The sequence below is a fragment of the Canis lupus genome, chromosome 1 (genome assembly GCF_003254725.2).
Source record: "Canis lupus dingo isolate Sandy chromosome 1, ASM325472v2, whole genome shotgun sequence".
Classification (NCBI taxonomy): Eukaryota; Metazoa; Chordata; class Mammalia; order Carnivora; family Canidae; genus Canis; species Canis lupus.
The window spans coordinates 21,149,033-21,165,983 of record NC_064243.1 but is presented as its reverse complement, the minus strand read 5'-3'; the positions used below and the strand labels follow the sequence as shown (position 1 = coordinate 21,165,983).

The window sequence follows — 16,951 nt, the reverse complement described above, 5'->3', positions numbered from 1 at the left end:
GGGGGCACTTCAAAGGACCAAGTAATGCGGTTTTTCTTGAGCTGAAGGTGCAGTGGGGAGTGGCAGGATGAGCCAGACAAATAGGCAGGTATCAGATCATGAAGAGCCTTTTGATCATTCATCCATTTATTCAACAAACATTTATTGAGTGCTTACTGTGTGCCAAGCACTAGGCTAAGTGCTGGGGTCATAACAGGGAACAAGACAGACACATCCTCGCTCTCACGGAGCTTACATTCTAGTAAAGAGAGAGACAAAAAAAAAGTCAACAAATAAATACAGATTTAGAAGATTTCTATAAAGGAAAAAAAAACAGAGTGCTGAGGCAGAAAATGAGGATTGTGGGGGCAGAGAGCAGTTACAGTTATCAGAAAATGCCTCTTGGTTGTGACATAAAACGGACACCCGCAGGGGTTATGACAACGGCAAGCCCCAACAGGAGCCCTCACTGTGCACCAGGCACTGTGCTACACACTTTATAAACAGTATCTCATTCAGTCCTCATGACGACTCTATGAGGTAGGTATTATTATTCCTATTTCACTGAGGAGGAACAGGCTCAAAGAGATTAGGTAACCTGACAAGTCACACAAATGGCAAAATCAAGGTTCAAACACAGGTTCTCTTCATTGCAAAGTGCTCACTCTTTAAAAAAAAATCATTCTTAAAATAATTCTTAAAAATTACCCAGAGAAGTGAGAAATTTCGGAAATTACACGGTCACATTTGCTTTGAGGACCATTCTGATGGCTATATGGAGGAGAAAAAGGAGAGATGGAGAAGGAAAAGGGAGAGAGGGAAGGATGGCTGGGTGGGTGGAAGGGAAGGAGGAGGGAGGAAGGGAGCCACCGAGAGTCCAGAGGAGAGGAAAAGGAGGTTGGTTGCAGAAGGCAGGGATTTCAGGGAATGGAGAAGAGGTATGGGTGTGAGAAGTGCATTTAGTAGTTCTAACGGGTCTGGGGTCTAATGGGACAGTGGAGGGAAGGGGAGGAGTAGCGTCTGGGATCACTCACAGGCATCTGCCTTGAGCAATTGGATCAGAGGATTTAGGGGCTGCAAGATGGTGGGAGATTCAAGGGATAAGATAATGAATTTAATCCCGGACATGTCGTCCTGTGGAAATCTTGGGAACACCTGGATTTATGGGATGGTCCCAGCTGGACACCATGTAATGGCTTTCACACCTTGTTCTCTACCTGAGCAAAGTACATATGAACAGAAATCAAAGTTGTGTATGTGTGTACGCTGTGTTTTTGCTTTTACAAAAGCTGTTTACAAAAGCATGTGTATCTTGGTTGGATAGCTTTGTAAAAAGAACATGTGATCACCAAGGTGAAGTTACCCCAAGCTTGAGTACAAAAGAGAAATCTTGGACTTAGGGGGGTCTAAGAAAAGCCTTTGGACATCCATTCTAAAGTAGTCACACCAGTTCTTACAAAGAAATCAGTATTAACTTCCCACTGCCACCCCGGCTGGGGCAGTCTGAGGGGCCAGGCATCCTTGGCCAATGCACAGCCCACAGTCTACAAGCATCCCTGTTCATGTGCCAGCAAGACCACTCTGAGGGAACTGGTGGCCTAAGGCCCAGAGATCAAAGCTGAACGTAAATCAGGAATTCCAAGAGGGTGTTATTCATGTAGTTTGGCTTTAGGTCCGGGAAGACAACAGCCCAAACCTCGCCAGTCGTATTGCTTTGACTACTTTTCTTTCCCTTCCTCAGGAACTGGAAGGGTGCTGGAGGTAGTGGTAATGCAATGTCCAGGTGACATTTACATGGAATTGGTCACACGGGTGACCACATCATTTCTGGGTCTAATTTTAAAAGAACTCAGAGTGAAGAAGTACATAAACCCTTCCCAAAGAAAGATATTATTTCCCAAAATGTGTTTCAATTTGATGATAACCACTCCCTCCTTTCCTTGGCAGATTAATTTAAGTATGTTTTGATTTTAAAATTCATTTAATAATGTGCCAGTTTTAGTAATTAGGTATCAAGGAATTTAAGTGGTAATGAAGTTACACTGAAGAGTTTCAACAACAACAACAAAACGTTAATACTGTGGAGGGCGGGTACTGATTAGTAAAGTATCACAATCTGGCTCATTTAGCGCCTCTGCCTAGAAAGCTGCCTCTCTCTGTGGCAAAGGGTCTAACCTGCACCTGTTCTCAGCAGGGTCAGTGGACATGCGAAAATGCAAAATGTCCTAGAAAAAAACAACAACAATCATGGACTCCAGTGCCATCTGAAGGGTATTTGTGTACCTAACTCACACCCAAGGGAAGAAAATGCTTTATTTTTATAGCACTAACAAAAGTACTAGTCACAGGCAAGGAAAAAAAAACAAACAAACCCAAACACATGCTAGATGGCAACTTAGAATTCAGGGAAAGGCGGCTCGGTTTCCACGCTTTCCGGAGGAAACTGCAAATGTACCAGCTATTCTCCGCCACCTCCATTTGAAACCTAAGGCCCAGGGGTCACAGCTGACTGAAAATCAGGAATCCTAAGGAGGGGGTGGGGGTGCTATTTATTATCTGTGCTCTTTAACAGAAAGAATTCCAATCAGTCTGTGAATATAATCATTTATTTGTCTTTACAGTGATGATGGAAGAATGTACAGGTGTCCTCTTTCAATAAAGTATAAAAATCTGTTTATATACAGTGAAGTCACAATAATCTTTAATTGGGAGATTTATTTGGTACTCCTGATCGGTTCATATTAAAACAGGGGGGAAAACAAATATTTCACGCGAAGTGCTACATTTCCAGTAGATTGCACCTGGCATCGAAAGCTCAGCTTCATCTTAAGGGTCCTGCTTGATATTACAAAAGTCTAATTTTAAGTCCTAGGACTCAAAATAAACATCATTTTTTGAATAATAGATATATACATCAAAAATACATCTAAAAAGGCATTGGTTAGCGCTATTAAAAAGCTCTATGTGCTCGGGTACTTTTTTTCTTACAGGCAAAACCCAGTGGAAACGCTTTTGTTCAATTCTAGAAATTTGCTCTTGGGGAAAGTTGGTCGAAAGTTACCTGTAAGGAAAAACAAACAAACTTAAATAATGCAATGGTTCCTCAGGTGAGGTCAGCAGAACTTTAAAAAGTAGTTAGAGGCTTAATTTCACTTAGAACCACACTTTTAAAGCCTTGATTAACATTTAGTTACAGCACTTTGTACATTAAAAACATGTCCAACATATCCCCTCATTATTTCAAGCACTTTGATAATAAATTTATACTCCTTTCATTTTCAAAAATATCATGTACAGTTTTGTATGCTAACACAAATATTTTCTATCTTTAGTCAAATATGTATAAAGAGAGAAATCATAGGGCATACAAATAAAAAAAAACCCGTAAGAGACACAGCCAAACCCAAACATTTTTGCAAAAATGTAGAAAAACTTCTACAACAATGATTTATTTTACTTCAGAGCATTTATAATAATAGCACGCATTATTATTTAATCTAGCTGAAGCTGTATGGCGCAGTTGTGGATACAACTATTTATACGTCTGATCCTGGATCTCGTTTGTAGCTAAGTATTTGACGCCTTTGTTTTCACGGTTTTCACCCTCTTGCAAGCAGCCCTAAAATTCGGATAGCTCGAGTAGCCCTCTGTGATCGTACGGTTTTAACCGACGCAGTAAATCTGTCATCGAGGACATAGATGGATAAGTATAAGGGGCCATGCTGCTAGTAAGGGACGTGAGGGACAGCCGCGGCACGACGGGGCTGGCAGGCCTACACCACGTGCTGCAGGTTCCATCTCTCACCAGCCACGTCAAGTTGGCCACCGCCTACCCTTTGATCAAGCCACGTCCTATCTATTCTACAGGTTGTTAGGAACCAATTCCATCGAGCGGGGCAATGCTCTGGTTTATGAAACACTTCAGGTGCAGAGGGGGCAAAATGAGGGAGTCAGCCGAGTTTAATGTTGGAAACAAGGGCTTCAAATTCCTCCACGGCCCTCCAGTCCAGTCGGCTGGCCTAACAACACCATGTTCAAGTGTAGGATGTGATACACACACTATGACTCTCTCTCTCCCCAACATACCAAAATAATGGCTCTTTTAAGTATGTATTAAAACCCTAATCACTCAATATTAACTACCTTGTTCCACCGCTAGCCGCACTTGTGCCAGGCAACGCGCAGTGCTGGCTTCCATCTGAGCCTAGTGCCCAGTCCCCCCACCTATGCTCACTCGCGTACATGAGGGCACAGCTGCCCTGAAATCCATCTGCAGTCACCTGTGAAATAAGCAGGGCTCTAGTGACACCTCAGTTAGATGACCCTTGATTATCTTAAACTGTTTTCTGAAGAAAAGTCTGAAAAACCACCAAAAGCTAAAAAGCTTTCCTAGAGCCGGTCGTGAGCAGCCCAGACGCAACCATCCCGGGGCCCTCCCCGCGCTCCAGAGACCAGGTCGCTGAAGCCCTGAGACAGGAGACACGCCCCAGACTGTGGCGATCACTGTGTCCCCAGGACTGGCACCGATGCAAGAACGACTAGTGGGATGAGGTGCGGGTCCCCAGGCCAAAAGGGCCGGGAGGACTGGTTCAAAAACAAATAGAGTCGATTATTATCCTAGAAAATGCCCTGCCCAGGCTCTCTGCATCAAGTCTATTGCCTACTTTACAGCCATAATTCTCGGGGGACAACAGACCCCAGAACGACAGCTGGGGATGAAGCCACTTCCATCTCCTGCGGCCACTGCCCCCCACACCTGGCAGTCCTTGCTCTCTTCCCCTGAGTTTTTCTAACAGCACCTTGCAGGTTTTCCACCTGGAGTTAAAGGGAGGTTAGAGCCCTTGCAAGTGGCGGCAGGGCTGTGAGAGTCTTCACATCAGGAGAACAAAGGATAGGTAGGGTCCTTAATGGAGAGGAGGCCAAGCGACAGCACCTGCCACCTCTGCAGAGGAAAAGCTTTCCTTACACCGCCGAGGCAGGCCACGAGGAGCAAAAGCCGGCAACAGCACAGCGGCAGCTGCAGCCTCTCAGCTTACCTGATCATACTCTTAGGCCTCATCTCCACTGTCCATTTCAATGTCCATCTCTTCCGTATCAGCAGCTCGCGACAAGATGTCTGCCATCAGGGCTTCTTCCAATTTTTTGCGTACTTGCTGTACTCGCTCTTCCTGTTTCCTTTTACAAAAGAGAGTAAAAGGACACTGATAATCTGGCAACTAACAGAACATGCAGCTGCTACTACAGTGTATCTGGAGTTCGAAATCATGAAAATTCCTGAGAAGAAGACGTTTCCTTCGCCTTAGACTTTGCAAGGCTTCTCATTCACCCACAAAACCACAGTGCACAGGAGCAGAGCCCCGCCAAAGAGAGGAATATTCAGACAGGCAGGTATCCCACGCCTCACAGAGAATCCTGGTAGGACGACACTTATTTCAATGACTTTTTCTTCGAATTCAGACCTTTCAAGTATGTGCAGGTTTGGGGTTATTGCTATAAAGGATATTAGGAATAACTTGAAAGCAGGGATAAAAGAAAGAAGTTATACTGAAAATAGAGAAGGAGGGCCAGCCTGGGGGGCTCAGCGGTTTAGCGCCACCTTCAGCCCAGGGCCTGATCCTGGAGACCCGGGATCGAGTCCCACATCGGGCTCCCGGCATAGAGCCTGCTTCTCCCTCTGCCTGTGTCTCTGCCTCTCTCTCTACCTGTGTCTTTCATGAATAAATAAATATTAAAAAAAAAAAGAGAGAGAGAGAAGAAAAGAAAATAGAGAAGGAGATGAGATTTGTTCAATGAAGCATAGAGAGCGATGGAGGAAGTGTGGGCATGATAAGGGGGGGCACGGCAGAGCCTGGCATTCTACGGCTAGGTTAAGGGAAAGCCAGACAGAGTCCCTCCCGGGTTCACAGGGCTGCTGGCAGCAGGCCATCCTGAAGAAACCAAGACCACATGACCCGATGTACCAATGAAAGAAACTGAATGGCATCTCTGAGATGAGCAGAGTAGTTAAGAACATGCCATGAGTTTCTCTGTGTCTTGGGGATTGCAGTGGGACCTCAAAAGTGAAAATTAAGGGATCCCTGGGTGGCGCAGCGGTTTAGCGCCTGCCTTTGGCCCAGGGCGCGATCCTGGAGACCCGGGATCGAATCCCACGTCGGGCTCCCGGTGCATGGAGCCTGCTTCTCCCTCTGTCTGTGTCTCTGCCTCTCTCTCTCTCTCTCTGTGACTATCATAAATAAATAAAAATTAAAAAAATTAAAAAAAAAAAGTGAAAATTAGTAAGACCAAGTCATAAAAAAAGGTTCTGAACCATCTGATGAGAAACAAAGCACAGAAAGAAAGTCTACTGGTATGTACTTTATGTTTAAAAATCAGAAAAAAATTCAGAGTAGCTCCCTGACAGTACAAGAGAGGATTCCTAAAACAGTTCTGAAGAGCCAAGACGGTAAATGGAAATTCACATCCAGAGCCAAGTGGAGAGGCCAAGGCTGAAGAAACACAGGGAAGGGAGAACATTGGTAAGTAAGAGTCTTAGAAAAAAACACGAAAGGGAAAGCTGCACAGGTGCAGGTAGAAGGGTTAGCCTTGACTCGAAGCAGGACAAATCACCTCTTGAGACCGAGGAAAGGTGGTTAGGATGGAGGGACAGAGGGAGATGGAACAGTCCAGTGACACGTTAAGAGACACAACGATACGGAGGGCTCTGCAGGCTGGAAAAGAAAAAAGTGATTTTTCTCAGAGCACAGCACTGCCTCAAACCTGGAAAAGCGGGAGGGTAGGAGGACAGTGTCCTGGAGGTCGATGCGAAGCTTCACCGACTATGCACTTCCTGCGTACTCGACCACTTGTAAAGTTACATTTACTACATGCCAGCCGACGTGTCTCTCTGTCTCCTGAGACTGTGCCCGTGGTGAGAAGCTAACATAAATCGTACAGCCACCCAAACTGTAGAGGTCCTCTTTACTACAGTCCGAAACAACACAAGACGTTAAAACATATTATGGGCTTCCATTTTTTTAATGAATTTTCACGGAGAGAGAGAGGCTGTCACTGAGTCAGTGTGAACTCTCCAGACTCTGTCGTATGTCTCGAGCATTACTTCCCACACTGAGGGAAGCTGAGATTACCGCATTTACCCATTGTGGCAAGCAGAATTCCAACGTAGTCCCTGCCCTGGAGAGACTCCTTGTGTAATTCCCTCCCCTTATGAACAGGCCGAGCTTGTGAATGGGCTCAGGTGTCCCTCCATGATTAGGTTACTAAACAATGGACCTCGAGTTGATCAAAAGAGAGAGGCGGCCTGGTCGGTTAAGAAAAACTCTTAAAAGGGGCTATGCCGTTCTTGAAAAAAGTTGGAGAGGAAATGTGGAGCGGACCTTGGGGCAAGGAACCGCTATCAGCCTCTCAGGAACACAAAGAACAGCCCCCCCCCCCCCCGCCACATCCAGCAAGACACCAGGGACCCCAGTCCTACAACTAAAAGTAAACGAACTCCGCAACAATCATAGGAGCTTGAAAGAGGACCCTGTGACGCAGAAGGGAATGCAGTCTAAGCCACACTTTAGTTTCATCAGCCTTGTAAGACCCTGGGCAGAGAGGCAGTCATGTCCGGTCCCTGCTTCTAATCTAAGAACTGTGAGCTATAAATGAGTGTTGTTTTAGGGTGTTAAGTTTGTGAGAACTTGTTACACATATTAAAAAACAAATACAGGGGCTCTTGGGGGACTCAGGAAACTCTTGATTTCAGCTCGGGTCTTGATCTCAGATCCTGATATCGAGCCCTGCCTCCAGCTCCCATCTCAGCAAGGCGTCTCCTTGAGATTCTTTCCCTCTCCCCCTACTCCTACTCCTGCTCACTTGCTTGTGTGCTCTCTCGCTCTCTCTCAAATAAACAAATAAATCTTAAAAAAAAAAAAAAGAAGAAGAAGAAAAAGAAAACAAGTAAGGGGGTGCCTGGGTGGCTCAGTTGGTTAAGCATCTGACTCAATCTCAGCTCAGATCTTGATCTCAGGGTCATGAGTGCAAGCCCCTTTGGGCTCCATGCTGGGCATGGAGACTACTTAAAAAAAAAAAAAAAAACCCTGAATACATCCATGGATGAAAATATTATCAAATATACTGAAAAAAATGTACTTAATGTTGAGACCTTTAGTTGAAGGTTTAATATAAACAGAATATTGGCTGCACAATTAGAGAAAGGGCAACAATTCCATATGCAGTAATTTATTTTGAACCTTCACTAATTCAATGAGAAATATTTGCTTAATAATTTGTTATGACAATTAAATCAAATGGACAATTTGTTAAACAAGTTTACCCTAAAAGGATATCATGCAGGTCTGGCTGTGCCACAGTTTCCTCTACTATCAAAAGACCTGCTGCAGAAGCCACCTGGTACTCCCGGGACATCACTCAGAGTCCCTCAGTCAACACCCGTGATCACCTGGCAGGAGCCCTGCTGATTAACTGGGTGTTCATTCCAACACAGGTAAGAGTTTGTATCCAGAATAATTTCGTTCCTTGAGGGTAAGAATAATCCAAAGAGCAAGTTGATTCCTCCCCTTGATTTTACATTTTGTTTTTCTTAAAAAATAAAGCTGATCATAAATTCCATGCAATCAATACACACGAATGCAACTTTGAGCCATTTTACATCTTTGCAAAAGGAACTACTTTAAAACCCAGGACGGGCTTTCCAATTACAAACCCAGCTAGACTCATTCATTTAAAAACATTTTCACACAAACTTCTTATGGATTTAGAAAAAAAATACAAATATAAAACATATTTTAGAATTATATGATTCAAAAGTGCCACCTGCTGGTTTTGTCTAGGAATAATATCCAATAAGACCTGATTTAACATTCAGAGAGTAGAAATAGTGAAGTGCTACACATTGTCCTATTGTTAAAGAAAATACACTACAGTCTTATTATAAGGTAATGATACTTAAGTTCATAAATTCCATAGAAGAATTTCTTTCTAGTCTTAATATCTGAAATAGTCTGCTTCATCTGATCAATGGTTTGCTTATATTTTTCTGGGCATTATCAATCTGAGTTGCATGTTTTCCTTCCACTATTTCTAACTAAAAACCTAATGTGTGGCCCAGTCTTAGAAAGTAAAAGATGTTATGAGATGCAGCTTGGGCCCTGTCCTTACTCCTGACTCTGTTGTATTGCTTTAGGGTTTACCTTTTGCTTGATCTCTGCCATTTCCTTCTCATCTGGCTTTTGTGTGTGTGTGTGTGTGTGTGTGTGTGCGCGCGCACGCACGCACGCGTCTGTAAAGCCACCTTAAATCTTTACTTGAAACAAGATGAAGCAGAGATAAATTAAGTCTAAACTGAACTTAAGAGAATAAACATAAGATAAGCAAACAAATCAACACAGCTCAAAGCAGCATGGTTCTGATCTGCTTTAAAGAGAGATTGGTTTGCAGACAAACCAACACAGGAAGCAATCACAAAAGGCATCACTGAATGAAGAGGATTCTTTAGAGCAGAGAGGCCACACCTGAAAGTGCAAAGGACACTGCAGTAACAATGTGGAGAGAGTGCAGCTGATGTGACCTTCGGACATGACTGTGATACTTCCACCTTTTTCCAAACTTGCATTTGTTTTACATGTTCTAGATCACCTTCCATTAACTTCACAGATGATCCATTAAAAAAAAAAAAAAAAAAGTGTAGCTCTCTGACTGATGCATCATTTACTAGATGTGCCACATAAACGAAGAGGCAGTATAAAATGTATCCAAGGTAAAGAACAAGTTTTTGCAGTTATGTTAGGCTGCCTTACCTAATGTCTTCATCTGTGACAATAAAAGGCTTGCAGAGGGGTTGAGATGTGTTCAGCCAAACAGCGGGATTCTTTTCCACAGCAGTGGAGACCTGCCCTGTGATGGGTGCAGAGCTTGTGTGCAAAGCACTGGCAACAGCAGATAAGAGGGTCTCATCGTTACTACCTGGACCAACTCCTGTAATTAGAAATATATGCCAGTTAAATTTTAGGAAATTTCTAGATGTGCTAAGCCAATCTTATGTAGCCTAACACAACTGATATTTTTATGTTTGTTTGGGATCATATATTTAAAACTGACAGAAGCCAAAGTAAAGGATAATATCGTATCCACTTCACAGTTGCTGTACACCAAAAAATTAACACTTAAAAAATAGAAACAAGAGACGCCTGGGTGGCTCAGTCAGTTAAACATCTGACTCTTGGTTCTGGCTCAGGTCATGATCTCAGGGTCATGGGATCAGGCCCTGTGTCAGCTCCATGCTCTGCATTGAGTCTGCTTCACTATCCTCCTCTCCCTCTGCCCCTGCCCTCCTCTAAAATAAACAAATAAATCTTTAAGAAAAAAAATTGTAACAAAATGGCCAAGCATTTTAATAAAACTTTACAACAACTTCAAGATGCCTTTTCCAAGGTAATAAACTTTTTAAAGTTGGCTACATTTCCTCAAGCAAGGTCATTTATTTTAATGACCTAAATCCCTTCTAAAGTCACATTATACTCAAGTTTCCCTATGAATGTATCCCTGGAGTCCTAGAATAGCTCCTCTTACAGGTTTTAACATTAATTTCTAGCAATATCTCAACGCTTTCCTTTGTTTTGGGACTTCGACGGAAAAGCCAATGCAAGCATGCTCTACCTGCAGCTTTCACATCTTTTTCAAATACCTAACAAAATATCCAAGTTAACAGAATTAATAATTGCACATCTTGGCTACTTGTAGGAGATTGGCAACATGGCCAACATTTAAACTGCATTGCTTAAAGTCCTACACTTATTAAACCAGTTAGAGCAATAATTTCCAAGAACATAGAGGGATGACACAATGTCTTAACCATGAATTATGAGAATTTTGAGCAATCCACACTATACCAACAATTAGAAGCCAAAGTTATAATACCTGAAGAATAATGCTTCTCTAGAATTGGAATTAACATGTGATATGACAGGCACACTAGTTAACTGAGTTCTATACCCCAGCCCCCACTTGCTGCTGTTCCTGAACCAAAGTGCATCTGTCCCCAGTGCTACATGCAGCAGCAGTGCATGCAGCGAGAGGCAGAAAAGTGGTTAGCGGTTCCTTTGGTAAGAGGAAGAGTGAAAGAGCGGTTGCTGGAGCCAAATGCTGCTGTGAGCAGGAAGCTTGAGAAATTCTGCTATTTGGTGCCATTGGGTTCTAAAAGCAGCACATGGGCTAATTTATATGATGAACCTAACCTAAAGCCAAAATCTTTAAATAGAAAAAAATCTAAAACATCCCTGCAACAAACAGCTTTTCAGGTACATTTTCCCTGGGTTTACTAAAACACAAGGGGGACATCATCCAGCAAGGCATACAATTCCCCCAAGTAAAGACCCTGTCTTAATCATTTCTGACTCTACAGCATCTAACACAGAGCCTGGCACACAGCAGGTACCGCTCAACTGAATTTGGGTAATACCTTGAAGACCTTTAGGTAGTTCCATGGTTTTTATAATTTGTTCTGTTACATCTGATGCACTAAGTCCTTGTAGCCTCTTCTCCCAGAAAAGCTGTAAGGCAAAACATCACTGTTAATATACATTCTTGGGACAAGAAAGTAGCGCATCGATGCTGCTGAATGATGAAATTGAAATCATTTCAATAGTTTCCTAATTTCCCCATTTTTTCCTTACAGACACTACATGACACTCCAAAGATGAATTATTCCAACACATCATAATTCTTTCAAATGATATTAATCAAAAAATGGCTTATTTTATGCAATCTATCACTTGTTACAGCACTGAGGATTTTTATATGCTATATACTACACATAGTACTTTATTTTTTTTTTTCACATAGTACTTTAAAAGGTAGATTCCAAAGAATAAGACTTGAATTTTTAAAGATTTGGTATGAAAATTTAATGTTATAATTTATCAGGGAAAAGAAAACAAATTATATTATGTAACACTCTTTTATCCAGAATCATTTAGGGAAAGAGCTCCTCCACCTAGGTGATATTTCCACAACACCGAAGTTTAGCCCTCTGGCATACTTTCAAGGGGTAAAGAGCCAGTTTTAATGGAAACGTTCCAAAATGTTTTGCCTACTTCCTTGCTCTTGAAACAAGGTGTCACGTTCATGGGCGACTCTCTCCCTGTTTTGCAGAGCCCAGATCACTCACTGGCCCCACGTCTTCATTCTGGGCATGAGTCAGAACACTGAAGGTTCCTCATGCTCTATGGGGCCACTGAGGTAAGCAGTTGCTTAGTCAAATACTCAATGTTCCAAAACAGTTCTGCTGTCTGATTTTTATATCCTTTCTATACTTTGTTTTTCTCGCCTAGTTAGCTATTACTTCTCAATAACGTCATTCATCCGTTCCACATGTATTTCCTGAGCTCCAGCCAGGAGCCGCCCTGTGGATGCGGCAAGAGATGAGATACACTGTGTCTTTGTCCTCAAGCCTTATCTCTTTTCTCTTATTTACTGCAGCCCCCAAAAAAACAGATACAGGAATTCCTTAGAACTCTGTATATCTGTCTTTAATCCTGGATATCTGGGGCCAGTCACAAGGAGGTACTGAAAAAATACTGGGACTGAAAAAAATATTGAATGCCTGAATATGGGAGTAACAGGACTCAGAATGAAGATCCTGAGGGACACACAAACCCAAGCTGAAACCCCAGCTCTAGATGTCAAAACCTGCAATGGCCTCTTCTGTAAAAAGTGACAGCAATGAGCACAACAGGAGACTAATGCAGCGTTTAATAAGGCAATATACGTAAAGTGCCTGTCATGGAGAAGGCACAAGGTTTTTATTTACTTTTAGCAAATTTTGACCACATTGAGGGCTTATATTTTGACTTCTAGATGTATGAAAAGTATCAAGTAATTGCCCTCCAGACTAATGAAAGATATAAGAAAATCTGTTATTGGCCGAAGAGTAGTATATTGGATCTTGAATAACCTCAATGCTAACACCAAGAATAACTCGCAATAGAAGGCTTCACTCTCTTTTGAAGACCTCTGGTATACGGTGACTCCTTACATCTCCCTATAAATTATGTCACTGGCAGAAAATATGGTCAACATATATGAGGACATGAACGCATTAATCATCATGGGTGAAAAACGGTTAGGTGAAGGTAACAGCTGATAAATGTGATAAATGTCCCAAGAAACCCCACCAGCTATTTCCTTTTTGTGGGACATAATATCTATGCATTGATTATCACAACTATGGGGAAAAAAGCAAGGAAAACAAAAGCCAGTTAATTCCTAACTGAAAAAAGGAAAAAGTATTTGGAAAAATCAGTGGATATGAGATTGTTAAGTCCTTTTATAATAAAATTGTAACTTAACTTGCAAAATAAATCAACACTACCAAAAAACAAAGTATAGAAGTTATGTACAGATGTGATTACTAATATTTTACAGATTAATATTTTACATAGAAATTCCAATTCTAGATATCAAAAGTTTAATTTTTTTATATTCTATAATTTTTAATTCTCAACTTTTAAATTCTTATTAACTTGAAGGAAAATGGTACAGAATTTAAGAGGAAAATTTTGCAAAATAAACCTCGGTCTGAGAGATGAGTGTATGGCTCTAGGTTACAAGTCCTGGTATCATCATCACATGCCATCTGACAGCCCTCAACTAAGTCTGAAGTTAAATCAGATATGCACTGATGATCTTTGTGTAAATGAAATGCTTTATGCCACGAAAATGGAGATGCACAGATATACATATGTGTATGTGCCGAAGTCCTCACTCAGCGCTCCCCAGAGGAGGTAGGGGATGTGGGAAAGGTCAGAGAAGGACGAAAAGGCTAGTTTGATAAAAGAAAACACATGTTGGGTACAGGTCACCAGTGCCCTGCTCTCCAACCTTTCCACCACTCATTCAACACTGATCGGCTCACCTAATTTCCGTGAGAACTGAAACAGTCTTCACGAGATAAACGTCTGTTTACAAATCCCCATGTTACTAACTTGCCTTCCCTATGTTCATCTTCTCAGGCCCCCACGTGTTTTGTGTGTTTGTTTTGGGGCCAGGGGCTTCTTTGCCTTTTAAAATATTTTTTAAATTGACATAGGCATTATGCCAAGTGAAAGAAACTAGTCTTTTATATACTGTATGATTCAATTTATGCTAGTTTTCTACACACTATGTGGTCCATTTATATGATAGTCTGAAGAAGAAAAAACTATAGGGATGGTTGCCAGGGATTAGGGGTAGAGAGAGGGGCGTCTGACTACAAAGGGTCAGTGTGAGGGAATTCTTTGGGGTACTGAAATTGAACTGTTTTTTAACAAACACAAACTTTATCCAGCTGCTAGAATTACCATTTTCTTTATGCTCCAAGCCAGTTCCTCAGGCAGTGACTGATTCGCACTAACTCCAGCCCCCTGGCCCATTTCAACTTGATCACCCGATCCCCTTCCCCATAAATCTTCACCAAATTTACTCTAGGAAGTAGCTCCTCTCACCAGATTCAATGACCTTTGCTTTTTCTCTCTGATCATTTTATAACCCTGCACACTGTGGAGAGGTTAAGGGAGGGGAGAAGTCTCCCTCAGCCTAAATGTAAAATTCCCTGATTTGCTCATTTAAGAATTCCATGTTTTTACTAGGTGACAAGTTGTGGCCATCTGGAATTCTTATTACATTACTTCTCCAGCTTTTAAAAGTCTAAAGGCAAAAAGAAAAGAAGAAAAGAGAAGTGAAACGAAAAGAAAAGAAAGAAAAGAAAAAGAAAGAAGAATCTCCCTAAATTTGTAAGGAGTCTCCCTCTACAATAGCTATCGGGTCTCTTGCACCACACCTTCATAAGCACTTTAGCTTTCATAATACCTGACCCACCCACTGAAAATCTGACTTCACCTGCCAAGTCCAATGATATCCTCAGAGTAACCCTGCTGCCCGTGTGAGGCCAAAGAGTCAATGTAGCACTTTTAAGGAGCAGTGATTTCATATTTGGAGAAACTCCCAAAATGTGCTATCACCCCCAGTTATTATATCCCTTCCTAATCCCCACTAATTAGATCCTCCAGGTGCCTCTAATACCTCGTTCTCTGTCACCCTCCAGTACATGAGAAAATTGGATCCCTTCCTGTGTGCATTACATTACATTGCCAAAAATCTGAGCAATGTCCTATCCAGTTGACTAGCTGATGGAGAAGCAGCAGCTGGGATTAAAGGTCATCCCAAACCACAGAAGGGTCTAAAATATCAGTGACAGAAGCAATCAGCTTCGAAGGGACCACCTTACTGGACACTCGAGCACATCTCTGTAACTTTGCTCCTCATATGGATGTAGGACGTACATCCACGACATCAGGCAAGTGCGGATGCCTGTACTTCATCTCTCTCAGAGTCCCCAGGGACAAACGGGATCTTGTGTTAGGAAAGCTGCTTCTTTAGTGAAATGATCAATCTGTCTTCTGAAAATAAACCCAACCCACGATACAACTGTAGTAGCATTTTCTCATCTTAATTGCTGTGGACTTAACTAGAGATTTGGGGGATTTGTTCAACCCGTCTTACAGAGAATATCCAAAGAAGAGGTTGAGGAAGAAACAGGGATTGCAAAGCAACTCCTCACAACCACAAGCACACATCTCCGTGTTCTGATGCACCAGGAACTCGGGCTAGTCATGTTTATCGGTACTCTCCTCCATCACCCTGAGCTTGTACTTCCTGAACTATGAAGGAATTTGTGCTTTTCTGGGGAAGTCAGGGTAAGACATTGTACTGGAAAAAACTAATCAGAGGATCGATTCAAATTCAACAAATATTTTTTCATTGCCCATTATGGGCAAAGTATTTTGCTAGGCACCGGGGATAGTTATTAGGGTAACTGGCAATCACTGCCCTCTCAGAGCTTACTGTTTGGTGGAAAACTAGCAAAACGCTACAAGACAGACAATGACAACCACAACAGTGAAGATACAAAATTAACTTCAACTTGGGAGAATCTGGGAAGGCTTTTAAGAAGAGGCAGCTCTTAAAAAAAAAAAAAAAAAAAGTGTGAGAATTCAAGGCAAGGAAGTAGGTTAAGTGGGCAAGGAGGGGAGACAGAGCACTGGTCAGTATTTCTAAGTGTTTTAATGCAGAGGAATAACCAGAGTGCCTTACTTTAAATGTATATCCCAAGGTCTCAGCCCTAGGGATTCTGTTCAGTAGGTCTGGGATATGTGGCTAGATGTATTGATTTATTTTATACGTGTCTTAGGTGATTCTGATGCAGGCCCAGCAATCTCAGTTTGAGAAAGACTGGTTTGGTTTGTGTTGAAAGAATGGCAGTGCATACATAGGGCTGGTGTATACTGATCACCAAGGTTGCGGAGTTTCATTCCTGATTACACCAAAAAAGTAAAAAATATATTATTCCATTCTATCCTTGCAGAGGACCGGAGGAAGATATCTGCCTTTCTCTTTTTCACTGCAGGAAGACATGCAGCAAAGTATATTGAAGAGTATACCAAACTGTGTGGGCATAAATAGAGAAAGAGCTGATGCCCAAGCAGCACATTCTCCTGGTGGAGTAAGAGGAGGAGGAAGAGGACAATCTACCATTTACCCACCATGCCCCCTTTCCAGAGGCCCAGCACTGTGCTCAGTGCTTTGTGTACAGAAACCCAGTTAATCTTCCCTACAGCACTTCGAAGAAGACGTTATTAGTCCCATACACAGTCACTTACCAAAGGTTGCATAACTAGTCAGTGGTGCAGCTGGAATTAAAACTCAGATCAATGTGATTAAATAAATGGTCCTCAGCTTAACACTAAAAGCTCTAGAAGAGTATTTACATATTTGGCTCTGTGTTAGGTGGTAAGGTACCAGGCCTCAGACCCTTCCACTCATGACATCAAAGGCTGAAAAAGTTCAATAAATGTGACAGAAACTGTCAAGTTACTCTTAATCCATTTGCCAATAACTAATACTGTGTCAGCCTTCAGTTGTAGGCAATCTGTGCTGA

At 42.1% G+C, this 16,951-nt stretch overlaps 1 protein-coding gene across 1 annotated transcript in view; it reads right to left on the bottom strand.

Moving 5' to 3' along the window:
* Positions 1-2,569: 2,569 nt before the first annotated feature.
* MBD2 (methyl-CpG binding domain protein 2) overlaps positions 2,570-16,951 on the bottom strand; it is a 63,013-nt gene continuing 48,631 nt past the window's right edge. Inside the window, exons 4-7 of the mRNA XM_025422241.3 lie at positions 11,438-11,528; positions 9,777-9,954; positions 5,016-5,154; positions 2,570-3,040 (exon numbers count right to left, since the gene is read on the bottom strand). Coding sequence (XP_025278026.1) covers positions 5,028-5,154; positions 9,777-9,954; positions 11,438-11,528 — 396 coding nt within the window. The 3' untranslated portion in view covers positions 2,570-3,040; positions 5,016-5,027. The remainder of the gene's footprint in view (positions 3,041-5,015; positions 5,155-9,776; positions 9,955-11,437; positions 11,529-16,951) is intronic.